Consider the following 27943-nt stretch of genomic DNA (forward strand, 5'->3'; position numbering starts at 1 on the left):
TACCTTATGGATTTAGAGGTAAGGTAACTAAATCTCAGGCACGTTAGAATTTCTCAGTATTCTTTTCTTTCATGCAGATTTTGAACAGCTTTGAAAGTTGCCTAATTCCTCAGTTGTCGAGTTCACCACCAGATGTTGAAGCCATGAGAATCTATTTAATACTACCGGAGTTCCCCCTGCTCCAGGATTCCAAGTATTACATAACGCTGACCATTCCCCTGGCCATGGCCATTCTGCGGCTGGATACAAACCCCAGCAAAGTATTAGGTGAATTTGTGAATCTCAATACCAGTGGTTTTGTACTTTTTTATTTTATTGGTGTGACCACTGGCTCTCAGTGGACTGAGAGCCGAGCGAGAATCTATTTGTTGCCATTTAATATGCTTACCATTCAGATCTTACCTTTCTTTGCTGCTTGTCCTCTAACTGGCCATATTTGCACGATGAGCAAATTGAACCATTATTTACGTTATTTGAGATGATTCATGCCAGACTAATCTTGATTTTTAAATATTCACAAGGTTAGATTATGCAACTTTAAACTACTTTTTTCACCTCCTACCTTTGCTAGTTGTTAATAGCATCTCAAAAATTATTGTCCCTCTGTTGCACTTTCTCCCTTACCTAATTTAGGGGGTGGGAGTGAAATGAACAGTTTGGTGTGATGCACAGGTCTCCAAAAGAGGAGAGGAAGAAAATGACCTAGTGGAGACTTACCCAATGTTTGTTCTGTTTTTCTTTTTTAGGACAGTTGAGTCCACACTGATTTTTGCAGGCCACGGACACTTTGCTGAGATAAGAACCTTCCGTTCCTCAGTGATTTGGAGAGTGTCTCTCATGGGAGTAGCGCCTGAGATGTTTTTGTTAATCAAGTGCAGAAAGTCTGTCACCTGGCTTTTCCCTTTTATTTATTTATTTATTTTTTCTGGTAAATTTTTTTCAGGTGTTCATTGCAACTCAGTAACTTCTGCGTTCCATGTGGACTAGGATGTTACTTGAGTGTGTCTCCCCATGAGTAAAGAGACCTGTGTTCCTGAGGATGGAATCCCGGCTTTTCCATATTGCTTCCACCTTTGCAGAAGATTTAAAACAGAAATAATAAAGCACTAGGAATATGTTAGTTCTTCATTTTGCTTTTTTTAAGATTGAAGCCCCGAGGGGCATATTTTTTCAGGTATTCTAGTAGACCGTGAGGTAGAGGATGGCGATCTCCGAAGGAACATTACCTGATGTTTAAGTTTTGGTTTTCGTTTTTGTTTTTTTGGTGTTTTTTTTTTTTAATTTTAATTTTTTCTAGGTAGGGCCATGCAGAGAGATCAGAGTTGTTAAGTTTTACGCTTGTTTTTAACTGCTAATTAAAGTAATTTAAATTTAAAAGAATATCCCAAAGTGTATGGAAACCACTGCAGGTACCCATTCACACAAAGATTCATGATTATTAGTATTTTGCCCTTTCTGTTTTCTGTATTCCCCCTATCACCACCTTTATATTTTTGCTGAAATATTTTTTAAAAATAACAGACATCCTATCATTTCATCTGCTAAGTATTTCAATATGGCTGAATTCACTTCTGACAATGTGGAAACCAATGCTTGAGCCTTCTTCTCTGGTTATGAGAAAGCACGGTTTGGGGAGAAACAGAAATAGTAGTTTTCCACTAACATCCCCCTTGAAGGGAGGGTGTGATTGCCCTGTGTTCAGGGGCGTGTGGTCCTTTGCATCCCCAGCACAGCATGTAGGTGGAGGCAGAGGTGAGGGGGGCAGCAAGAATGAGGAGACGTGAATGCTCCCGCCCACAACAGGTGCCTCAGCATCTTGTCCATATGGACCTTTGGAACTGAATTTCTAGCTTAGCTCTCTGAATGGGTCTTGGAGGGGGGAAAAAAAATCAGATCAAGCATTACACAAAAAGCTCGAGGGATTCTTTTGTAGCTCCTGCTCTCTCCAGAAATGCTTTAATGGATTCTTTTTAAAGTCAGCTTTGGGAAACCGTATTTTAGACTAATGTTCATTTTTTAGCTGGAGCGGTTTTTAGCTAGTAGGCAGAAGACATAAACACTCGATCAAGGATAATGCTGAAATATGTCTTTTCTTTCTTTCTTTCTAAAGATAACTGGTGGTCTCAGGTATGCCCAAAATATTTCATGAAGCTGGTAAACCTCTATAAAGGTGCGGTCGTTTATCTACTGAGAGGAAGAAAGACATTCTTAATTCCTGTACTGTTTAACAATTATATTACAGCAGCTCTCAAGCTCCTAGAGAAGTTATATAAGGTGAGCACAGAGAGGAGCCTGTGGGGAGAGGGCTGAGTAGATGGTAGGCTCAAATGTCCTACTGAGGTTTTCCATGGAAAGCCCTCTTTGACTTGTCTTGTTTTTAATTTTCTTTATTTCATTCCTCATCAGGTAAATCTCAAAGTGAAGCATGTGGAGTATGATACATTTTACATTCCTGAGATTTCCAGTCTTGTGGACATTCAGGAAGACTACCTCATGTGGTTCTTGCATCAAGCCGGCATGGTAAGAATTCATGTAAAGCAGATTTTAAAGCTTTAGTCTTTTCTCAGAGTACAAATTTGGGCAAGAAGAGCACATCTGAGCCCCAGATTTATCCCTGACTATGGTATTAATGTCACAGTGTTTTGGCTGGCTTGGCATTCCTGAAACTTTTGCAGTGCTCTGAGAAATCATAAGTGGTCAGTAAGGATTCATAAATGGGTAGTCAGCCAGAATGGTTAAAATCTTAATTAGTTGGCCAACATTTTATTTATTTATTTTAAGATTTTAAATTTTATTTTGTCAGTGTTCCAAGATTCACTGTTTATGCACCACACCCAGTGCTCCATGCAATACATGCCCTCCTTAATACCCACCACCAGGCTCACCCAACCCCCACCCTCTCCCCTCCAAAACCCTTAGTTTGTTTCTCAGAATCCACAGTCTCTCATGTTTTGTCTCCCTCTCCAATTTCCCCCAACTTACTTCTCCTCTCCATGTCCCAATGTCCACTGTGTTATTCCTCATGCTCCACAAGTAAGTGAAACCATATGATGATAGACTCCCTCTGCTGGCCTTATTTCACTCAACATAATCTCTTCCAGTCCCATCCATGTTGATACAAAAGTTGGGTATTCATCCTTTCTGATGGGGGCATAATACTCCATTGTATATATGGATTATATCTTATTTACCCATTTGTCTGTTGAAGGGCATCTTGGCTCTTTCCACAGTTTGGCAATTGTGGCCATTGTGCTATGAACATTGGGGTACAGATGGCCCTTCTTTTCACTATATCTGTATCTTTGGGGTAAATACCCAGTAGTGCAACTGCAGGGTCATAGGGTAGCTCTGTTTTTAATTTATTAAGGAATCTCCACACTGTTTTCCAAAGTGGCTGCATCAACTTGCATTCCCACCAACAGTGTAAGAGCGTTCCCCTTTCTCTACATTCTCTCCAACACTTGTTGGGTTGATTCTTTGTTTTGTTGACTGTTTTCTTTGTTGTTCAGAAGCTTTTGATCTTGAAGAAGTCCCAAAAGTTCATTTTCACTTGTTTCCTTTGCCTTTGGAGACATGTCTTTTTTTTTTTTTTTTTCTATTTTTTAAAGATTTTATTTATTTATTTGACAGAGAGCAAGCAATCACAAGTAGGTAGAGAAGAAGGCAGAGAGTGGGGGCCAAAGACAGATGCTTAACCCCCTGAGCCACCCAGGTGCCCCTGGAGACATATCTTGAAAGAAGTTGCTGAGGCCGAGGTCAAAGAGGTTACTGCCTATGTTCTCCTCTAGGATTCTGATGGATTCCTGCCTCACGTTGAGGTCTTTTATCCATTTTGAGTTTATCTTTGGGTACAGTGTAAGAGAATGGTCGAGTTTCATTCTTCTACATATAGCTGTCCAATTTTCCCAGCACCATTTTTTGAAGAGACTGTCTTTTTTCCACTGTATATTTTTTTCCTGCTTTGTCAAAGATTATTTGACCATAGAGTTGAGGGTCCATATCTGGCCTCTGCACTCTGTTCCACTGGTCTATGTCTCTGTTTTTGTGCCAGTACCATGCTGTCTTGGTGATCACAGCTTTGTAGTAAAGCTTGAAATCAGGCAACGTGATGCCCTCAGTTTTGCTTTTCTTTTTCAACATTTCCTTAGCAATTCGAGGTCTCCTCTAGTTCCCTACAAATTTAGGATTGTTTGTTCCAGCATTTTGAAAAGTGCTGGTGGAATTTTGATTGGGATGAGTTGGCCAACATTTTAAAAATCAAGGTATCTAAAGTATTGACACTGGTAGGAGCAGCAAGTAGGATGGTGGTGGCTGGGGCCTGAGGGAAGGGAAATGGAGAGTTGTTTAGTAACTATAGAACTTCAGTTTTGGAAGAGGAAAAAGTTCTGGAGATCTGCTGTGTAATAATGTGAACATAGTCAGCACTACTGAATTGTACACCTAAAAATGGTAAAGATGGCAAACTTTATGTTAGGTGTCTTTTACTACAGAAAAGGCAAGATGCTTAAAATGAATTTGTAGCTTTTCTTGAAACTTGGAATATCTGGCAGCATAGCCCATCCTCCCAGATGGTGCCATGGGTTGGAGTTCAACAGTGGCTCTTTAGATGAGGTTTCTACGTGCCACAATCCCCACTGCCCCTCAATTTTGACATTAAGGAAAAGATCATTTGCTAATTACCATCTTCTAATAGGTAGCTTACTTCAGTCATCTCATGTTGGCACCTGAACCCTGCAGGCCTCCTCTGATTTGGGATTATGGGTGTGACGATGTCACCTATCCCTGACCTAGCTGTCACCGTATGTTAGAGGTACCGCCCACAGGACTGCGGATTCCTGCCTGCCACCATGACTTGGCAAGGAGTGCCCAGTTTGATTGCACACTGGCCTGGGATCTCTGCCAGGGTGTTGAGGACCGACCTCCCCTCTGTGGCATGTGTGTAAATTGGAGTTATGTCAGGAAATAGAATGAAGATGTGGTCACTGTACTTAGTGAAGTCATGTGCAGCAGATATATTTGATGTGAGTCCTTGCCGGTTGAACAGATCCATCACCAATGTTGAGACAGTATTTTCCCTGTAGTGTTTTTGGAGGTCAGTAATGGTCTCTAATAGCAAGGTGTATGAAGAGGTTTATTTAACGTAGAAGATTATTTGGTTTGTCAAAAATAAGAGATGATCAGTGCTAGAGACAATAATGTGTTTTTAAAATTTAAATTCAATTAATTAGCATACAAATAACATATACTTTGGTATTTGTGTCGGGGGTACAAGGCTGTGCCTGATCAGTCTTACTACCCAGTGCTCAGTACAACACACCCCTCCCCAGTGTCCATCACCCAGTTACATGGTTTTTTGTTTTTTTTAAAATATTTTATTTATTTATTTGACAGAGAGAGATCACAAGTAGGCAGGGAGGCAGGCAGAGAGAGAGGAGGAAGCAGGCTTCCCAATGAGCAGAGAGCCCGATTTGGGGCTCGATTCCAGGACCCCAGGATCATGACCTTAGCCGAAGGCAGAGGCTTTAACCCACTGAGCCACCCAGGTGCCCCTATTTAGGCTCTTTTGTTTCTAGGTAAGGAATTGGAGGCCCACAGAAGTTAAACAATTCTTCAACTGTTTAAGCAATTCAGCTAGCTTCATAAAAGCCAGTTCTTCTGACTTTGAATCTACCCTTTCTGCAACTGGATCTTGACTAAAATACTTCTAATGAACCCTAGTTCTCTTTGCCACTGAAAAAGAAGTTGCTAGTGTTAGAAATGTAGATGATCATGATAGCAGTCTGTGAATGACAGTACTTAAGTGAGCAACTCTGGCTTTCTTTTAGATTCCACGTAGAGGTGATGCCGTCTAGTATCTGTCTTTCGCTGTCTGGCTCATTTTACTTGGCATGATGCCCTTCAGGTTCACGAATGTTTTTGTAAATGGCAGGATTTCCTTTTTTATGGCTGGATAATATTCCTGTGTGTGTGTATGTGTGTGTGCATGCATATGTGTGTGTGTACACCACGTTGTGTGGCGTTGTGTGTCAAATGTTTTAGCGTGGTAGTAGCTGAGGCAGTCCAGTGTATAGTTCAGAGCACATGCTCTAGTCAAAAAGAACTGGGTTCAGATCTCAAAGGTGGCATACCAGCTCTGTCTCCTTAGGCAAGTTGCTTAATTCCTACAGTCCTGGTATCCTTGTTTGTAAATGAGAATTATGATGGTCTAGTGAGAATTATCTGGAGAAAGCATGGAAAGGTTTTACTTGGCAGAGTGCTCAGTGTGTGGCATATAATAAACCCTCACTGACTAGTTCTCAGTAAGCAGCTCTGGGGCACCTGTGGTGTGTCGTGAACTGCTGGTCACTAGGGATGCAAATGTGTAGCATGTGGTGGTGGCCTCTATGGGTTAGTCAGTGAAGAGGCAGCAGTGAAAAAAGGTGTTACAAAGCTGTGTTGCTCTTGTGTGGAAAGGGCAATGGAGCACAAAGGGAACATTCTAGAGTGGCTGATTTTTGCCCATTTTAAATATTTATTTTACTTTATTCCAGAGAGAGAGAGAGAGAGAGCAGAGAAAGGAGCAGAGGGAGAGGGACAAGTGGACTCTGTGCTGAGTGTGGAGCCTAATATGGGGCTCCATTTCAGGACCCTAAGACTTAACCAACGGAGCTGCCCAGGGGCCCTGATTTTCACTCATTTTAAAGAAGAGGTGGTAGTGGTTTGGTTCTTTCAGTTCATAAACTGCCATCTTCTACACTTGAAAACCAAAGAGCACATAGAACAAGTGGCTTCGCGGGCTGCCCTAGAGGGCAGCGCGAGGGAGAAAGTGAGCGACAAAGTAAATGCTTCCCAAGTAAACACAAGAACTGACTTGACATCTTGCTGGATATGTCACATGGGGCAGCAGTCCGGCTCTAGGTACCCTGTTGTGCATGGGCGAGACAAGGCCACTTGTTCATTCAGCATCAAGCTGTAATGCAGGGAAGCCAGACTTGTCTGTAGCAGGGACAGGAATGCCCGGTGGCAGGCCCTAAGGCCCTGAGTGAGCTGTGTCTTCTCCTTGTGCTGCAGGTGTTTGTACAGTACCTCCTGTCCCCAGCCAGCCACAGCCACACTTAGGAAATGTGGATTTCTATTTAAAAAAGGAGAAAAGGGTATTCCCAATTTCCCACTTCTGCACCATGTACTTATTCCATGCTTCTGTTTAATATACTTTTGAAAATGAAATAAGGTCACAGTCTAATCCCATCTCAAGCAGGAGCACTTGAAGTATGATCCGTTACCAGTACTTTGCTACTTTTATGTTTGTCACACTCATTCTGGGGCGGTGGATGGCCCAGGACAGGCAGCTTCCTCCCCAAGAGGGTCGCGTATCTTACCAGTTCACGCTCACGCTCCTACCTACGTTAGGGAGAGCAGCTGTAGAGCAAAATCCTAACACTGCTGTTTGAACATTCATTTCCTGTAATACAGAAATGCCAGGACTAACAGCATTTCTAAAATAGCATTTACAGAATAAAAATCAGTGAAATTAAATGATTGTATTTCAGATTCAAAAACACATAGACTTATAAAAAATTATAGACCTTTTATGGATAAACAGACCTTCATAGGGATGCTTGGGTGGCTCAGTTGGTAAGGTGGCTGGCTCTTGATTTCGGCTTATGTCATGCTCTTGGGTGGCTGGCTCTGTGCTAAGCAGGGAGTCTGCTTGAGATTCTCTCTCCCTCTTCCCCTCCCCCACTCTGGCGCTTGTGCTCTCGCTCTCTCTAGAATAAACGGGTAAATCTTTAAAAATTTTTCAAAGAAGTAGACCATACCATTCTGTTCCTTCTTTTGACCGAATAGCCTTCCTTTGCCTTCTTTAGAGCTGGCACTGTGGTTCTCCCCTGTTTGGGGGAGGGTCTCACGGACCATCAGCTCTCTGGCCTTGGCTCTTGCTCCTAACCAAGGCAGTTCTGGATTTCTTGGGAGGCAACAGACCAAACCCCAATACCGCTCCAGGAGAGGGTGGTGACCTTGCCCTCCATTTAACTCCTTCCCTCCTGCAGAAGAGACATCTGCCTACTTCCCAAACTGGGTTCTTGCAGGGGTAAAGAGGTCAAGTGAGGGGCTGGGACTGAGGAGGTAGATGTTGGAGGAGGCCTGGGTGGGCTCGTGCTGGGACTTGCAGCAAGAGGGCAGCAGCATGGTCTGAGAACAGCAGCAGGCCTGGAGTGAGCTGGGACCTTCAGACAGCTGCCAGCTATGGTCTGAAATAACTGTACTGGCCAGCAAAAACACCCGTATTTAAGAAGACTCGGTCTGCTGCAGTGCTGTAATGCCCACAGCCATTCTTGTGGTCACTCTGGTCACTTCTCTCCCAGTCACTTTTACATTTGAAGATTTCAAAACTTTATCTTGCTTTATAGACCAACACACGTTAAAGATCTTTTTTGTCCCTTGAGAATAAGCAAATAACCATAGTTCTGAATATTGCCACCGCTTTTTAAAAAATTATTAAAATTTTTTATAAACATGTAATGTATTATTAGTCCCAGGGGTACAGGTCTGTGAATTGCCAGGTTTACACACTTCACAGCACTCACCATAGCACATACCCTCCCCAATGTCCATAATCCCACCACCCTCTCACTATCCCCCTCCCCCGGCAACCTTCAGTTTGCTTTGTGAGATTAAGAGTCTCTTAAGGTTTGTCTCCCTCCCAATCCCATCTTGTTTCATTTATTCTTCTCCTACCCCCCAAACCTCCCACGTTGCATCTCCCCTTCCTCATATCAGGGAGATCATATGATAGTTGTCTTTCTCCGCTTGACTTATTTCGCTAAGCATAATACCCTCTAGTTCCATCCACGTTGTTGCAAATTTGCTACCGCTTTTAAACCCACTTCCCTAGGATGCTTCTACCTTTTTCAGGTACCTAGACTAGAAGGTCACTTTGTGAAGGGCTGTTTTATGGTATGTGGCCTTTTTTTCCTTTTTTTTTTTTAGTGATTTAAATTTTTAAATTCCAAATAATTAGAAATGTAGGTATGAGGATGAGCTAAATTAGTCTGGATTATATATGCATGATTCCTTATCTTGTCTCACTGGACTGGAATCCACTCACAGTTAGGGTTTCTTAGTCTAGAGAAATGTTCCAAGATCTCTAAAGGAACCTTTATATAGGTTCCTATATATAGGATAATTTTAATGAAAATGGATGGATTTTAGTGAAAATTGCTATTAAATGATTTCATCGAAATATACAGAAACACAAAAGGAGGTAGTTAAACCCTTCTTATTTAGTAGCCTTTAACAATTATAGAGCCAACCAAATCTATAAATTAAATGCAGACAAAACTCTATAATCAGTAAAATGCAGATTAGCCTCATGATGAAATGTGACAGCAAAAACATCTTATTGAAACCCACTGCATTGTGGGGAGGAACTGCCAGCTGTCTGTCAGGCCTTGGTGCCTGAATTCCCGCAGCCTGCCGGCCCTGGGATGACTCAGCTCTATTCTCTTTTCAGAAGCTATTAAACATTCTTTCATGCAGTGGGCCAAGACTGTTCCTGGCCTTTTCTTGGGCGCAAATGCATCACTTACAGAGGAAGGCTGCTTTTCTTCTTTTTCTTTACCCTTGGACAATTAAGCATATATAATGTGACGCCAGAGCAATCATTAAAATAAATGGAAATCATCTTAATGAGGTTGTTCAGAATGCATTTTCATGATTTTTTTTTAGGATATTATTTTTAAAAACTCACAGAATTTTTAAAAATTCATAGAGCACTCTCAGATCTCTGAGAGTAAGTCTGCAGTTTTCTGTCTGAGAAATACTGCTGATCAACAGAGTGTATATTGTTGACATTTTTGTTTCGATTAAATCAATTAATGTTTGTCACATAACCTAACAACTTCCAGAAAAAAAAAAAACTTTTTTTTTTTTTGGTAAATGGTAACAAACCTTGTTGATATGTTTCATTTGTGATTTTTATTATTTATTGTTATTCCCGTCCTTAGAATTTTATTTAGATTTATTCACATATTGATGGACTGTCTTCTACAGGCCAACCACTAGTCTAAGTGCTGAGTCAGGGACAGGTTTCCAAATACTTGTTTTCTCCTAGTCGTACAGTGTGTGTTTGTGTGTGTGTGTGTGTGTGTGTGTGTGTAAGATGAAATATGACACCAAATACAATGCAGTCTGCATCATCCATTTTACCCAATAAAATTAATATCTGAAGTCAAGGTTGTAAAGTTCCTGTTTTGGAATTTGATTTCTTATAAAAGAACATTCCGTTAATGCTGTAAATTATGGAGTCAATGAAATGGTCTTTAAAGGTCCTTGAAAATTTTTTAGAATTATTTTCATATTTTTTTCTTAGTCTGTACCCATCAAAATATCTGGTCTGTCCCATCAAAAATCCAGTCAGCCATCTAAAGGACGTTCGCTCTCTGCCTGGGCAGAGATTGGTTATATGTTTTGTTATTTATATTTTATATTTGCAGGGGTTAGAAATTTCAGGTTTTGCAATCCAAGTAAGAGACTTTTTATTTTTCTTTATACAGAAGGCTAGACCATCTATAATACAGGTAAATCATCCATTTTTCATTTAATTCTATATTTTTCCAGCAGTATTCTCTGTGAAACACTGTAATATTTGCCAATAATATATTTTATTCTAGGATACTGTCACACTTTGTTCCTACCCTTTCATCTTTGATGCCCAAGCCAAGACCAAAATGTTACAAACTGATGCTGAACTACAGATGCAGGTATCACATTTTAAAAATGATTTCTTCTTCTTACTGTGTTCTGTTCATCCTAAGCATTCCATTGTAACTTTTACTAACAGGAAAGAGTCTGTTTAGCTTGTAACTTTCCTTATAACTTTTTAGAACTACTATAAATTTTTTCAGCAATTTTATGTTGAATGTAACACCTCTGCACGAATGCATGTTTACCTGGATCTGGGGTTGGCAAGCATTTTCGTAAAGGGCCATATAATAAGTATTTTAGTCTTCCTGGGCCATGTAGTCTATCTCGACTATTTAGCTATTTCATGTTGTAACATGGAAAGCAGTGATTGACAGTAAGTAGATGAATGAGCATGATGTTTTTCTAATACAATTTTCTGTACACTGACATTTGAATTTTATATAATTTTTACATGTGAAGTTTTTTTCCCCCCAATCATTTAAAAATGAAAAAAACATTGTTATTTCAAGAGCTATACAAAAACAGGGAACAGGCTCGGTTTGGTCTGCAGTCCATAGTTTGCTGCCCTGGTGTAGAGCTAGGGCAATAATTAAATGGAGCTTAGTAATTCTTTATTGGATAAAAACTGAAGTTACAGAGATTTAATTTATTTTAAATATACACTTCTATTATAAAATATAATTGGTTTTGATAAGCTTACTAAGACATTTGTGAATAATCCAAATCTACCTATTCTTATTGTTGGTGGGTATATCCCTTCGTTCACCCCTCTCTCTCTCCGTCTGTCCATCTCTTGCTATCTGTATAATTGTGTTCTTGGGTGTGCTCTTCCAGGTGGCAGTCAATGGAGCTAACCTGCAGAATGTCTTCATGCTTCTCACCTTGGAGCCTCTGCTGGCCAGAAGCCCCTTCCTCGTCCTTCATGTTCGCAGGAACAATCTCGTTGGAGATGCCTTAAGAGAGCTGAGCATTCATTCTGATATTGACCTGAAAAAGCCTCTAAAAGTGAGCCCTTCATTTTATTCCTCTATCTTCCAGGGTTTTCATTAAACAGTGTTGAAGAAACAGCAGAGGTCTTACGATTAAAATTGTGGAGTATAGCCATTCATGATTTCTTTCATCCTTTTACAAGAATTTGATCACCTCCTTCTGTCAAATCGTCGAGCAGAACATCTCAACATAACATCAGATAAGAAAGCCAGTGGATTACTTGAGGGATTATAGGGCTTTCTTTGTCCGCCCTCTTGGGTGTACCAGCTCCAGCTCTCCAGAAACAAGCAAGCAAGAGCAAGACTAGGTGACACTCTCTAGTCAGGAAGGTTTTGGTTGTCAAATATTGAAGAGAAAGAGATGGTAAATGGAATAGACGGGCCAGGAGTGCTAACAAGACAGACTCCATCTTCGGCTCTCCATCTGTTTATGTTTGCTCAGTGACCACTCTTGGTGCTACATATTTCAGGGCCCTTGGAAATTAATATACATACCTTAGAATTCCCCACCAAGGCCCGGATGGGGGAGAAAGAAAAGAGAAAGAAGGGAAAAAGTAGAATGGAAAGGTAGTGAAATTGTCTGGGAAGCTGTTGACTGATCATGATAGTTACTCTTAGTACCCTGAAATTACTGAATTAAAACTTTTTCTCTCCTCATAGACTGTGCGTGTTCGTGTTACTACTTACTGTATTCCTAGGGCGCTTAGCATAATGCTTGATACCAAATAGGTGTTCGATTAATATTTAATGAATTATCTGAAGTGGGTTTTTTTTAAGCCCTTTATCTTTCCCTTCCGATGATTTCCAGATCTCTGTCGCCATTCCTGTTGTAAACTCTAGTTTCCAAAAGGTAGTTTAAGTAGGAAACTGATGATAGTTTAAGTAGGAAACTGACGATCTCCACGCTATTGTCACCCTTTCTAGAACAGCCCCTGAGTGGCATCAGTATCCTGCATCTGCCTGGGAGTTCTCCCTGGAATTTCTGGGCTAGATTTTTGATACTGCAAAGAGAGGGGGCTCCCTCTTTCCCCTGTTTTCAATCAGTAATTCTGATGAGACTCTTCTAAGTCTCCTGGTGACATCTGCACAATCGAAGTCCTAGTGTTTGTCCTCACCTTTGCTCCTGTCCACGCTCTCAGAAGTGTGGAACTCAGACACAAGGATACACTTTTTCTAATGCTATTTTTTTGCTGTGTCTGAGCCCTTACCTGTAAAATGAGGCTGATAATAGTAGTCTCTACGCATGAGGCTGTTCTGATTAGGATAATAGAGTTTAAATACTGGCATGTAACAGACTTGCAATAAATCTCATTTGTTGGTTTGCTGCAGATGTCACTGTGATGATCCTTATGGGGCCAGGATGCCCTCTATAGGTCTGGTTATAGCCCCTTACAGAACCCAAGTCTGCCTCCTTAGGATGCTCTCCTTCCTTCATATGCATCAGTTCCTTCAAGAGCCCCACAGAGAGAGATTTCTTCCAGAAAGTGTTCCTTTACTCAGTTTAATCATTGCTTTTCTCTATGCACCAGAACATTTACCTCTCAATGTATTTGACTCTTGGAAAATAAAATATAGGGGTGCCTGCGTGGCTCAGTAGTTAAGCATCTGCCTTTGGCTCAGGTCATGATCCCAGGGTCCTGGGATTGAGCCCCACATGGGACTCCCTGCCCAGTGGGGAGTCTGCTTCTCCCTCTTCCCCCACCCACCCCTCCTCGTGCCCTCTCTTTCTCTCAAATAAATAAAATCTTCAAGAAAAAAAAAAGAAAAAAGCATATTCTCCAATTGATTATTTTGTTTGCCTTACTCCCCGAAATAGATGGTAAACTTTCCCTGGACATATGGTAAACTTCTGACCTCCTTTGTATTCCTTGGAGTACTAGTAGAAATTTTGTGGGTCTGTAAGTGCTTTGTTAATAATCAGCAAGTACACCTTGTAGTTTTCATTGCATCAGCGTATTCTCTGTTATATATTTCTTCCTTTGTTCTGACTTTGGAGAGTTTGCAAAAAAAAAAAAAAAAAAAAAGATTAAACATCAAAGGTTTCCCTGAAGTATTAATTTTACTTTCATTATTTTAAGGTAATCTTTGATGGTGAAGAAGCAGTGGATGCTGGTGGTGTCACAAAGGAGTTCTTTCTTTTACTGTTAAAAGAACTTTTGAATCCTATCTACGGAATGTTTACCTACTATCAGGATTCAAATCTTTTGTGGTTTTCAGATACGGTAAGTTAGTGATATTGCAGTTAAACGGAAGGATTGTGTTAGACTTTCTTTTTGTGGTCAGACCAGTCCCCTGACTTCTGACTTTACAAAGGGGAGCATAACAAAGATAATTCCAACAGTCTGAATAATGTAGCTCATCTGTATTTTTCACTCGTTGACAAGATCCCATGTATTTTGTCACTCCCCCACCCCCCATTTCTCTTTCTGGTAGGTAAGATCCAGGTTTTGTTATTCTTTGAAGGGTAAAAATATGAACACTGTGATACAGAAGTGAGTTTTATGACATGTGGAAAGTGATAGGTACATCTTACTTTAATAATGTGGTATGTGTGTGAACACTTACACAAATACAGGCACACATGTTATTTTTGAAAATTCAGTAGGAGAGTTAAGCTTCAAATGGCATCTAATTTTAAGTAGACTATAATTTAGTTCTTTTTTTCCAGTGGAGTTTTCTTCCTAGAGCTGTACTGTTCTAAAAAAGCAGCCATTAGCCGCATGTAGGTATTTAAATTTAAATTTTACTTAGTTAAAATTAAATAATATTGAAGATTTCTTTCCAAAATTGTGCTAGCCACATGTCAGGTGCTCAGTCGTTGTAGCTAGTGGGCTGGGGGATGATGGCACGGCATAGCATAGACTGTTCACATCAGTGTAGAAAGTCCTGTTGGATAGCCTTGCTCTAGAAGATTATATGCTCTTCTCTGTGTCGCTAGATGAGCTGTAACTGCTGGACTTCCTCTAGGTTATGGGTTTTGGTGGTATTGCAGGGTGTTTCCCTGCCTCAGAAGATAATTAAGAATTAATGAGGTCTTTATTTTATACGAAGATATTCTGAGGTAAATGGCAGTGTTTTGAGGGCTGCAAGCCGTGCATTCCTTTTTTAAAATTTTTAACACGTTTGCATACATACTGAAAAGTGTTTTGTAGAGCACAACTGGTTCCACTTGATTGGCATAACATGTGGACTAGCCATCTACAACTCCACTGTGGTTGATCTCCACTTTCCGTTGGCTCTCTACAAGAAGTTATTGAATGTAAAGCCTGGCTTGGAAGATCTAAAGGAGCTCTCACCCACTGAAGGAAGGTATGAAGCTGAAAGATGGGGAACTGCTCTGGCTGTGCCTGTGCCACAGGGATTCAGGGTTGAAAATACCACATTATCAGACCATATGGCTAGACTCTTACAATGTAGATGGGCTGCTACTCACTTGAGGCATTGCCTATAGCAGAGGAGGCAAAGGAAAAGGGAGGCTGTGGGTGCCCAGGGGTACAAAAAAATCTCACTCTTCCTTGTCCTGAACAAAAACAAAGAGTGGAGACTCTCAGGGTCTGGAAATACAGAGGGAGCAAGTACAAAAAAGGGAGTATTTTAAAAAATTTTAATTGAGATATAATTCACATACCATACAATCCACCTACTTGAAGTCTACAATTCAGCGACTTCTAGTATGTTCAGAGTTGTGTAGCTATCACCACAATTTTAGAAGATTTTTATTGTACGAAAATGAAACCTGGTACTCCTTAGTTGTCATTCCCAGTCCCCTCATCCGCAAGCCCTAGACAACAACTGATCTCCTTTCTGTGTAGACTTGCCTAGTCTGAATATTTCATATAAATGGAATCATACAACACGTGGTCTTTTGTGTCTGGCTTCTTTGAGGCAGCATGTTTTCAGTGTTCATCTGTGTTGTAACATGTGTCAGTAATGAATTTCTCTTTGTTGCCAAATAATAATCCATTAGTGGATATTGATGACCCTGTGTTCATCCGTTCATTAGTTGTTCCCCTTTTCGGCTGGCATGGATAATGCCACTATGGACATTCTTGCACAGATTTTTGTGTGGATGTAAGTCTTCATTCCTCTTGGGTGGCTACCTAGGAGTGGGATGGCTGGGGCCATATGGTAGCTCTGGGTTTAGTTTTATGAGGAACTGCCAGACTGTTCTCCAGAGTAGCGGAGCCATATTTTTATGTTATTCTCTTTCTGGCTCTGAAAAACCCCTTTGATTCTGAGTTTTTTTGCCTTGATTTTAGGTGGCATCAGATATATAAAAAACACCATACCCTTGGATTTCTGTAAACAGTATAATCCTTTTGGCTTCAACAAGAAGCAATAGCCCCTTTTATGGAGAATGAGTACCAATATTAAGATGGAGATAGAGAAAGGGCCATTTCTGATGTTCCCTCTGGAAGGGAGAGCCACACCAGTGTGTGTAGGACACCAGTACTGAAAAACCAGGAAGGATGGGAGGGGTGGGGACACAGAGGGAAGAGAACATTTAGAAGGAATATTGGAAAACAGCAGACGAGACTCTGGCAGTGTTAATTTTCGGGGTGACTGAAGAAAGTCAGAGAGTGGTTGAAGTGTGTGTGATTCCCCTTTGCCAGCCTGGCTGAGGATATTTTTGAAGTAATGATTCTGGCTGGTTTAACTGGTGGTGGATTTAAATTCCATGCTAAGAATTTTCTTCCTTGGAAACTTTTGATGAAACTGGACCCGGAGCTCACTGAAGAAGAAAGTGTGAATGAGGTCTTCTTACAAGAAGGTATTCTCTTGAAAGCTAGGATATGATCATTGTTGGTATAAACATATTCTTGTTTTCAGAGGGCCTGTTTGTGTTCTTTATTATGTCAGGTAATAGAGTATCTTTACCCCACAGAGCCCCTTGCATTAACTAGTCAGCCAGTTAAGATTCCTAAGTGGATAGAGGTGACTTTTTGGCTTTCTTATGATGGGAGGATTATTCTGATGCATGTGGGTAAAGACATTCTCTAGGGCCACTGGAGTACCGTGTCCTTATATTTTGACTTCCAAGCAATACCACAGTTAAAAGAACACCAGTGTGTCAGATATAAATCTATCTGAACTTCTTCATAAATCTAGTAAGTCTTGGCAGTGGGAAGAGTATAATTAACAAATGTCTTACAGGTCTACTGCCATACTTTTCCCCCCCCTTTTAAAATATTTTATGTATTTCTTTTAGAGCAGGGGGAGGAGCAGGAGAGGGAAAAGCAGATTCCATGATAAGTGTGGAGCCTGGTGTGGGCTTGATCTCATGACCCTGAGATCATGACCTGAGCCCAAACCAAGAGTTGGATACTGCCCCAACTGAGCCACCCAGGTGCCCTTGTCATATTTCTTTTTAAGGTATAAACACTTTTCTGTCAGTCTGGATTTATGTTTATCCTAGAATCTTCTTTTAGTTTTTCCTTACACAGATTCTGGATATATAACTAAAGTAGAAACATTATTACCATGTCTAACTTGCCTCTCTTTTCCTTTCTCTATTCTTTCTCTATTAGGAGTCTTCAAGAACTTTTAGATTACCCCGGGGAAGATATTGAGGAGACTTTCTGTCTCAATTTCACGGTAAGGATTTCCACAGTTTCCTTCTGATTGTGACATTCCCTTTCATCATGCTCACAAGTTGTAATGAACATACAGTTGTTTTCCAAATCAAAGAATAAATTCAGGGTCTTCTCTGTAAAAATTTTATTTTAGTTATAGTGTCTTGATTGTTAAAGGAGTTAAGTAAATTTGTTGAATAAATGAATGAATGATTCATCTGTGAACTTAACATTATGAAATATTAGTCTTCTTTACTCTTGATACATAGATTTCTAGAGTTCATATCATTTTCTCTTTGCTTGCATTTATTGGCAACTGCATATCTTAAAACACAGGATATCTTGTTAAGGTGGTAATGTTTTCTGAATCAGGTTCTCTTTTCCCAAGAATTTCCTATGTAAGAAGTAGTGATTAAGCTACATTTGTTCCTAAAGCTTCTCTCAGTCATTTGGAGTCTAAAAGGATAGGTGGTAAGCAGAATTGAAACATCTCTTTTTTTCTCCTTACATATAGATTTGTCGAGAAAGCTATGGAGTGGTTGAACAGAAGAAGCTGATACCTGGGGGAGACAAAGTAACTGTGTGCAAGGATAACAGGTTAGTCCTGACCCCAGACCCTTGCAGATGTTGCTACTTTATTTCTCTGCATTTACACTTTTAAGACAGAGATTGATGTTAAATCTTAATCCCTGCTGCAGAGGAGGCAAGGGTAAGAGAGCAAGAATTTGTAGATTGTAATTAATTTTTCATATTAGAGGAGACACTAGGCCTAGATTCAGGAGATGACTGTTGCAGATCTAGAAAAACGGACAAACCTCTTCCTGCGTCCTTGCACATTTTTAAAGACAACCTGAAGACTGTGAGGTCTAATGTAACATTCAGTAACCCTCTTTGTCATGTAAACCTTCCAGACTATGCAGGGGGCCTCAGCTTTGGGGAAAGTAAGTGCCCAACAAAAATGGTTTCAGATGATGGAATTACCTTGATTCTAGGAACCTAATAAAGAGGTTAGTCTTGTGACAAGCAGGTGTTCCAGTCAAGCCCTAATAAGAATCTCTTGGAGGAAAAAAAAAAAAAAAAAAAAAGAATCCCTTGGAGCTAAATGTATCATCCTGTCTTTATCTGAATAACATTGATACTTTGTTCACAGTAAATGATCTATTTATTTTTTTCACATAAGAACAGGCTTATATATTCCTTGTAGTCTGATTTTTTTTTTTTTTTTTTTTTTAAGAATAGGGAAATGTATGGTGGATCAGAGTAGATTTTTGGCACAGAAGGTTTCTCTTATAGTTTTGATGATTGTTTTATCAGGTATATATGTACATATCTGCCTTTAGTTCTCAAAGAATATCTGAGCTTTTGCATCAAGTTTCAGACAAGATAACGTGTGCATGATTTTGTGGAAGCTGCCAAAGGGCTAGGCCTGTGGCCCAAGGAAGGGAACATTCAGAATGTCTTTATATGGTGGTGAGTCCTCAGAGAGCTCTGTGTGTTTGGTACACTGAGTGGCACAGTGACCCAGTGCAGGCGAAGGCCCTTTGTGATGTAGTCTTCACTTGAAGCAGTTCTTGGGACTTACAACTCCTTCTTATCTTTATAAAAGTATTTCCCTTAGAGTACTTTTTGTCTCTGCTTTTTTCCCTCTCTCTTTCTGGGTCTGAGTTTTTTTCTCTTCCTGTCTCTGCTTCTCCTTCCCTATAACTCTCACTGTCTCTCCTTATTCAATAGATATTTCTTTGAATCATCAGTTGAATTGACTGAATAGTTGGGAGATAACATGTTCAGGAATACTGAGATAAAACACAGTCTCCTTAGGGTGTAAGCTGTTGTCATGTGCAGCCATACTTCAAAAGTGAAATAGACTGAATTGGGGGTTGAATCCGAAGAGTTCAGGAATAGCAGCTTGGACACGTAGACCCAGGAGGTCAGATATGGCATAGAGTTAGGTTGCGAAACCTACCTACCTGTTGGATAACAGAAAGTAGCGACAAAGACCACAGTGAACAGTGAAAGCCGCTCCATAGAGTGATGGCTAAATCCTGGTTGTTGTATCAGGGAGAGAACAGTGAGTGAGTGTGTGTGGCGTGTGGGTACTGGTTGGGGGCTTTGCCAGGGGAAGCTTCATTTGGAGGACCCACACTCGTTTAGCCTTGGAGGTTACATTGTAGAAGTCTTTGGTAAATAGAGAATTTTAGACTTCATTCAGCAGGTAGTAAGAAGCCACTGTTTGTGAGCTCAGGAGTTATGGGATAGAAGTTGGTTCCTGGCAGACATTGTTTTCTCATCTTCTTTTCCTTGTCCACTGTTTATATCTGCTGCTGACACCATCTGCTGTTGCACACTCATGGATAGTGCTTAACCCCAAGTAGTGCTCAGAATCAGTGTGGAAGAGCATGCTTTTGTTTAAAAGGCGTGTTGAGGAAATGCTTGGGTGGCACAGTCAGCTGAGCATCTGACTCTTGGTTTTGGCTTGGGTTGTGATCTCAGAATCATGAGATTGAGGCCTGTGTTGGGCTCCGTGCTCAGCACAGAGTCTGCTCAAGTTCCTCCCTCTCCTCTTCTCGTGTGTGGTGTGTGTGTGTGTGTGTGTGTGTGCATGCTCTCTCTCTCTCCCTAATAAATAATTAAATCTTTAAAAACATGTGGGCTCCTTTTCTCTTACTTTGCAGTTGTTGGCCACTAATTGACTTCGGGGCTGCTCCTACAACACATTTTCAGTAAGGATGTTCTGATGACACACAGTTTCCTTAAAAGAAAGGCAGTACTTAAATTCAAGAGAATAAAGAGAAGGGAGCCCCCGTCATTCTTTAACTTGTATTATGAAGCTCCTTTGTTACCATGACTTCCAAAAAGTAGCTTCAAAAGTTTTCAAGTCTTTGTACAATAGAGAGTGTCGTAGTTTTAAAACTTGCCAGGCAGAGGATGGCGGGCTCCTGTTTTGATTGCCAACATACTGTGTTTGAGATTAGCGTGTGGAACAACTTCTATCTTTGGTGAAGTTTATGTTTTGACGTTTCTGGGTCACTAGCACTCGTTGAGCACACAGTGAACTCATCCATGCTGTTTTCGGCACTGTTGTGCATGCCTTTGTACTTGTGACAGGAGGCAGACCTTATTTCTGTCACAGTTACCTACTGGAGAAGCTTCTGAGAACCTTGTGTGGTTACTGCCGCATTGCTTAGTATAACTGTCATGGTGAAGGACAACTAGGAAGATACAAGTGAATTTCTCTTCTTTTTCTTTTATGCTGCAAAAGCAAAAATCTTATAAGCAAAGCATACTGAGACCCTGGTAAGAAATGTTGCATACAACTGTGAAAGATGAATCATTGCAGCTCCTTTTCCCTTTTGTCTAGTATATGTCATAATCTCACCACTGGGGGGGGGGTTCCTTTTTGGGTATTTCTTAGATGGGTCTAAGAAAACTAGATGAGGGGCGCCTGGGTGACTCCTTTGGTTAAGTGTTTGCCTTCAGCTCAGGTCATGATCCCAGGGTCCTGGGATTGAGTCTTGCATCGGGCCTGCTTCTTCCTCTCCCACTCTCCCTGTTTTTTTTTTTGTTTTGTTTTTTAAAGATTTTATTTATTTATTCGGCAGACAGAGATCACAAGTAGGCAGAGAAGCAGGCAGAGAGGGGGGAAGCAGGCTTCTTGCTGAGCAGAGAGCCCGATGTGGGGCTCGATCCCAGGACCCTGGGACCATGACCTGAGCCAAAGGCAGAGGCTTTAACCCACTGAGCCACCCAGGCTCCTCTCCCACTCCCCCTGTTTATGTTCCCTCTCTTCCTGTGTCTCCCTCTGTCAAATAAATAATTAATTTTTTTTTTTTTAAAAGAAAACTTGAAAGATAAGAATAATGTCTGCTGGATTTTAACTTGTAGGCAGTTGAATATACAGATACTGCTTAACAATACTTTCTTAACAGATACTTTCTTAACAGTTATTTGCTGAGTTAACAGTAAGGTATTTGCTATCACCACTGCCCTGGAGGAAAATGCCAGAAAGATACCAATTCTTTATCCATAATTTATTACATTTCATTTGGTCTTAAGATTGCATCCTATCCTTGAATAAGAGCTGCAGATAGTCAAATGAGTTACAAGCATCCAAGTAAAAGAACATCCATAGGTGATGGCTGGTGGCTACATCATAGCCAGCTATTGCCACAGCTGGTAATCACATCTGAATAACGACTACTCATGGTTAAGTATTTCTCATACTCTGTAACATGGTGTTATTATTATTAATGAAAAATCCACATGTCATTCGAGGTTTCCCCAAATTGACTTTAATTTAATGTAGTCAAATAAAATTGATGTGTTCTCCCATTTCTGCCACGTTAAGAAAGGGATTGAAAAACAGTAAAAAGATCACCCAGTGGGGCACCTCGGTGCCTCAGTGGTTTATGCCACTGCCTTCGGTTCAGGTCATGATCTCAGGGTCTTGAGATGGAGCCCCACGTGGGGTTATCTTCTCAGCAGGGAGCCTGCTTCCCCCTCTCTCTCTGCCTGCCTCTCTGCCTACTTGTGATCTCCCTCTCTGGCAAATAAATAAATAAAATCTTTAAAAAAAAAAAAAAAAAGAAGAAGAAGAAGAAAAGTACCTTAAAAAAAAAAAGATCACCAGTAAGGAGTGTGAGGCTTAACGTAAGTGCTCCAAAGGGCACCCAGATTCTATAGTGAGAACCTGAGGAAAAAATCCTACATGACAGACACCTGTGGTTCCTTAAGATCTCCTGAAGTTAGGACTGCTGACAGACTTGTCAAGTTGAAGTCTTGAGATAATCTATTGGTGTAATCTTTAAGATCTGTTTGTATTTGCATTGGGCTGTTTTAGGATAGCAGATGACTAAAATGCCAGTCACATTTCTTGAGTGCTTACATTTGTCTAAGTACTTCACATGTAATCCTCCCCACTATACAGATACGGAAACTGGGCCACAGAGAGGCACAACTTAATTGTTCAGGGTGACGTAGCTAGAAGTGTAGGATTCAAAGCCAAGCATTGGGAGTGAGATGAGAGCTTGTGCTCTGTGAAGGTCCGCACCCGCCCTTTCAAGGCTAAGACCAGGACTTGAGTCCCCTCCCCAACCCAGGAAGAGACATGACTTAGAAGTTTGCTGTTTTCCTTTCAGGCACACTATGGGGTTTAAAAAACAAGGTTGGCATAGTTAAAAATATACTGTGAATGTATAAAATTATATGTCTGAATTTTTAAACTTCGCTTGAGACAGCGCTTATATTTACTATGTTATTACAAAGCCCTCATGGACACCCTTAATAATGACTGCACAGTCTGCCATGTGGATGTGTGTGTTCTACTGTCTTGCTCCGGGGTATTTGGCTTCTAAGTTCTCTTTTGTTTCTCTCCCCCTTCCTTTATTTTTAGTAAGACCTGTCAAGTATCTTTTGTCTAAAGCTTTCTTTGCCTTTAAAATTGCTTTTTAATAAGATCCCAAGGGTGAAATTGAATTAGTGTATGTCATTTTCAATTGGTTGATAGATGTTGTTGCTGAAATGATTTCATTAATGAATTATATATCAACTTGCATATTATCATCAATGTATGAGAGTACTCATTTTACCTAATCCTTATAAGCACTAAGATTCTCTTAAAGAAAACAAGTAATAAATTCTGTTGCACTTGTAAAATTTTGCATTTCTTACATACCTAGGCTACTTTTCATATTCTACACAGCTTTGGTGCATTTTCCTGTGAATTAGATAGAAATGGACAATATTGTGAATGTACTAAATGCCACTGAATTGTTCATTTAAATGGTTAATTTTATGTTCTGTGTATTTCTCTTCAATAAAAAGTGTTTGTGTACCTGTGTATGCATGTGCAAATATGTCTGTGTCTGCCTTAAGTGTGAACTTTCAGGCAGGGAGAACTGCTGTGTCATGCTTTGGCAGTGAGCATCAGGATGCGACACTTTCCTGTGTAATGCTCTCAGAGACCGAATTGAATGTGTAATGCATACTGCTATTCTTCCCGCCAGTTATTTTGTGCATTGCTGACAAATTTGAGCATATAATGGATTAACGCTGAGTGATAGTGTTTGACCCACTTTGAAGGCGGGGTATCCTGCTAGATGTTAACATGCAGGTTTTATGACTGCCTGAGGAGCAATCAAATAAGCAGGGCAGGAAACAGAGGTAAAGATCAAGCCAGTTAGGAAACAGTGGAGATGGCCTGACATTGTGAAGGGCATCCACAAGCATCCCCGTGTCCTGGGAAATGTGGCCAACGGTGGTGTGTTTGGTAGCTAAAAAACCCCACAGTTAAAGTCTTGCCCTTATTGGAAGGAAGACGGCTGGTCCGAGCACTCCCCGGCTGGGAATGCCTGTGTTCCAGACCTCACTGAGCCCTGGTGCTGCCCTCTCAGGACGTGTCTTTCTGCCCCAGACAGGGCTATAGTATTTCTTCTTTTTAAAGCAGTCTGCTGGTGTCCTTTATGTCTTTCTGTATTGGGACTAAATGATTTTCATATGGTTTGTGGGTATTCTTTATTAAGACCACTAAACCCTTTGCCATTTGTTATTTATTGTATATTTCCAGTTGTTTGCTTTTGAAAAAATGGGGTGCTTGTGTTTAAATCTCTAGAATGTATTTATTTCTGTGTTGTCCTGTCTGTTGATTATTTCTTTTGGTCTTATATCACCAATCTCAGCCTTTCCCTATCCAGTAATTGATAAATACATCATATACTCTCTTCACTTAAAAAAATTTCAGGTGGGGGGAGGTCTGTATTCTAAGGTAGAAATCTGAATTATTCCCATATTGCTAGTTTCCTTAGCTATTCTTACAGGGGGATATTAGATTAATTATATCCAGTTTGGGTTTTGATTTGAAGTGTGATAAATTAAAGGTTACTTTGGGAAGAATGAACACTTTTGTGCTATTTAGTCTTACCATCCAAAAGCCTGTTTTAATTTCTGATTTTGTTTTTCCTTTTCACATAAGATTACACATATTTTTTATTAGAGGTTGTTTTTTTTTATATTTTGATTTCTTATTTCTATTGTGAAAAGTCTTTCCATGTGTTTTGACCATTATTGGTACCTAGAAATGGTTAATAGTTTTTATATATTTATATGGCAACTGGTCATTTGCTCAGATTTATTCAATAATTTTCAGTTGATTCTCTTGGGTTTTCTATATATAACTATCTGCCTGCAAAAAAATTTTTCCCCAATAATTACCTTATTTGTTTTATTCATTTTTGCTTCTTTACTAGATAGACCTAGAAGAATATTAAAGGAGTCTCTTATTCCTAAAGATAAGAAATATTGAATTTTATTAGTTTTTGTTTCCATGAAGATAATCCAATGATTAAGATAATTATTGACTTCTTATATAATACGTTATTTTGATTTTCCCTTTTGGTTGCCTGGCCCTAATGATGATTAATAGTACATTAAGGTTTAACTCTGCTATTGCAATAAGCAACAGGTCAGAGCTGCCTGCCAGTCCTTAAGGTAAAGCAGCATAATTTCACGTTTGCATAATTTTAACCCTTAAGAAAAATGGAAGAAAATCCATCTGAGTTTTTAATTTTTAAGGGTGGGGTCCTTAATTTTTAAATTATTTTGCTTCATTCAAGATGCCCAGATATTAACTTGAAGTAGCCTTTTTTGGATATGCATAATATCATATTGAAAGTCTTTTATCTCTTCTGGGAGGAAATCAAAATCTGATTTTATATTGAGGAAACCAAAATGAGATAGGTTATTGAATTTCCTGTTTCTGAATTAAAGATGACATTCTTCTCTGATGAGGAATCATAAACAAGAATATAATGATGTCCATCCCCCCTCTTTTTGTACCTGGGAAGGGAAGGAGGATTGAATTTCCAATCAGTGTCTTTATGTTTCATGTAATAAAAAAATAATAAAATAATAGCTGAAATTTCTTGAGCACTGAGTGTGTGTCAGATACTATCCTGTAGACTTTGTGTATTAACTGATCTCTTCTCCATAATTGTGAGGAAGGGGCTATTATTACCCCTTTTATAGGAGAAACTGAAACAGACCGACTGAATTGCTTAAGGTTTATTGCTTATAGGGGCAGAGCTGGGATTTGATTGCAAGAAGGCAGAGTATTTGAGTCCTTTTGTTTTTTAAAAATACTGTTTTATTAACACTACAGTGGTAAACAACTTTATGTTTCTTTTTAGATCACTGAGTCACACAAAATTCAAAACCCACAAAGAAGCTAAGAGTTTTTACATTTAACGTGTCCTTCCTTAAAATCCTTAACTGTATACCAGTCTGTCCTCAAGCAGTACAATTTGAAAATGCACCATTTTTTAATTTAATATGTCACATTTACATAGCAAAATAATGAAGGCACAGCTAATACAAGCAAACTTAAACCCTTCTACTTCTGAGCTGGGGGTGGGGACACACACTTGGATTGGTTCTTCAAGTATTTATTTTTTCCAAACATTAGCTTCATTGAAGAGTTCTGATAATTTTCACAGCTACATTCTAAAAGCTACATGACAAAGACGACTTCACAAGGATCAAACTACATAACACTGAATACATGCTTTACAGGATTTGCTACATTCTACATCGTTTCAAGTAAATTAATATTTCTAGAATGCTAGGTAAAGGGATTTAATACTTAAACATTGGGGGTTTTTTTGTTTGTTTGTTTGTTTTTACACCTTTGTAAATAGACACTACCAAGAGAACACATAAACATGAGACTGTAAATAACAAACACATATGTTGACAGTATTATACAGGTTATACACCCTCCTTCTCAGAACCATGTTGCTTGTTTAAACTCAAATATTCAGAACATTCTTTAGAATTTGAAATGGCAGTTTTCCAGGCCTCATTAAACAGTACTGTCATGATCTCCATCACAGGCTTCCAGGATTCCATCACTCTTCTCCGAAGTGTAAAGCTGATGGGTTACAAAAGCAAAGTCTTAAAGATGAGATTCTTCTGGGTTCTGTTTTTTCTGCACTGGAAAATGTCCGGACTAAAGAAACTGAAGAGTTAAGCGTTGAGAACATGTTCAGTCTTGGTCTGGGTGTTCTGTGTGTAGTGTGATGACAGTGGAATGAACAGGTTTCAAAGTGACATTCTTTACTTCACATCTACTTGACACCCTTAATAAGTCTCAGTTGCAGTCCGTGCAGAAGAGATCATGAAAAAAAAAATCATTTTAAATATAACTTGTTTTCTTCAACACCTTTTGATATATTTATTGTGTTCAAAATGAAAAATTTGAAACGGGCTGGCCAGGATCTGATTGCTTCAATTTACTATACTTTTAGGTAAGAACGCCAGAATTGATTACATTGTATTTTGGTCCCAAACCTGAGCCTTATTAAGTCCACCAATATTGAAAAAAAAAATAGTGGTTTTGTTTCCGTCGTCATTCTCCTCCTCAATCTCTGCCCCCGCTTATTTCTTGGCGTCATCAGGCACTGCAGAGTGGGGACCCTCATCTTTGGCCGCCGCAGCCTCTGCAGCAGCCTCCTCCTCCTCCTCCTCCTCCTCTTCCCCCTCCTCCTCATCCTCGTACTCTTCCTCGTCGTCGTCCTCCTCCTCCCCCTCCAAGGTCCATGCACACCCCTCCATCTCACCGGTGAGCTCCTGGATCTTGGCAAGTAGGGGCTTATAGATGTCGTTATACTTTTTTTCCAGAGCCTGAAATTCCTTATCAAATTTGGCTTCTATCTTATCGCATCGCTTCTGCAGCTTTTTGAGGGCCAGGACTCGGCATTTCACCGAATTAGGCAGGCTCTCGATAAAGTCATTTTTAGGCTTTGGTGCATTCTCCGCGGGGGTCTGGGGCTCCTCCGCCGTCTGACCGGCCGCGCTGTCGGAGTCCCCAGCCGCGCTGTCAGAGTCTCCCCCCTGCGCTCCGCCTTCCGCCATTACCTCCTCCGCCGCCGCGGCCGCCTCCGCTGCCGCCGCCGCTGCCGCCGCTGCCGCCGCCTGGCTTGGCTCCGCGGGCCCCTGGTTTTCCGAGTCAGCCATGATACCGGGGAAGCTGCAGAGGTCTAGGGTGGCTCCCGCAGAGACCTGCACCCGAGCTGCACCAGCGAGATCTTGCGGATGCGGCAAGTGGCGGTGACGTCGGCCGCGGCAGTGACGTCGGCCGCGGCCCCGCCCTTTTCTCGCCCGCCCTAGACTGGCTCCCTGCGATCAGCTGACGGCCTTGCCCCCCACACTGCGCCAGCCTCCCCCTGTTGCTACCCTGCCATCCTCCCTAGCACTGCAGCTGACGTCAAAACCGGTGTCTTGGATACCCTGCCCCCCATCCACCCACATACCTGTCCCCCTCACCCCCCGTAGAGCTGGGCTGGGAATGGCAGCAGGTGTCCAAGGCCCCTTCCTAGGAACTGCTCGGATGGCCTCAGCCTTTTTTAGTTTGCTCCTCTAGCCCACTGCGGTCCTTCTGTACAGCGGTCAGTACATCTGTCCTGGCCTTTGTCTGCATGACCCATGCGGGCGTTGGTCTGGTGTCGCAGGCTTACTCTTGTGGAGTCAGCTTTGTCACCTTTCTGATGCCTGCGAATTCCTTTCCAGAAAGCGAGGGCATGGCAGAGCGGACTCCCTTCTACTGCTTCGGGGAGCTAGGTGCACGTGTGTGGAGAGGGCCGCCTGTATGTCCACGTGCCCACTCAGCAGCCCTGGTTGGTCCTTCCTCGGCTTAGTGGCATGTAT

General features: G+C 40.8%; 2 protein-coding genes across 2 annotated transcripts in view; one reads left to right on the forward strand and one right to left on the reverse strand.

The window, feature by feature from the left end:
* Window positions 1-27943, forward strand: part of HERC3 (HECT and RLD domain containing E3 ubiquitin protein ligase 3) — a 123582-nt gene that overhangs the window by 75656 nt on the left and 19983 nt on the right. The window contains exons 14-23 of the mRNA XM_059375833.1: window positions 78-267; window positions 2111-2274; window positions 2407-2520; window positions 10536-10559; window positions 10653-10742; window positions 11521-11691; window positions 13754-13897; window positions 14818-14984; window positions 17204-17270; window positions 17763-17845. Coding sequence (XP_059231816.1) covers window positions 78-267; window positions 2111-2274; window positions 2407-2520; window positions 10536-10559; window positions 10653-10742; window positions 11521-11691; window positions 13754-13897; window positions 14818-14984; window positions 17204-17270; window positions 17763-17845 — 1214 coding nt within the window. The remainder of the gene's footprint in view (window positions 1-77; window positions 268-2110; window positions 2275-2406; window positions 2521-10535; window positions 10560-10652; window positions 10743-11520; window positions 11692-13753; window positions 13898-14817; window positions 14985-17203; window positions 17271-17762; window positions 17846-27943) is intronic.
* Window positions 25804-27383, reverse strand: NAP1L5 (nucleosome assembly protein 1 like 5). Its single transcript, XM_059375843.1, has one exon. It carries the CDS (start codon window positions 27251-27253, stop codon window positions 26675-26677), a length of 579 nt encoding a protein of 192 aa, XP_059231826.1. The 5' UTR covers window positions 27254-27383; the 3' UTR covers window positions 25804-26674.

This window comes from Mustela nigripes, chromosome 1 (genome assembly GCF_022355385.1).
Source record: "Mustela nigripes isolate SB6536 chromosome 1, MUSNIG.SB6536, whole genome shotgun sequence".
Taxonomy (NCBI): domain Eukaryota; kingdom Metazoa; phylum Chordata; class Mammalia; order Carnivora; family Mustelidae; genus Mustela; species Mustela nigripes.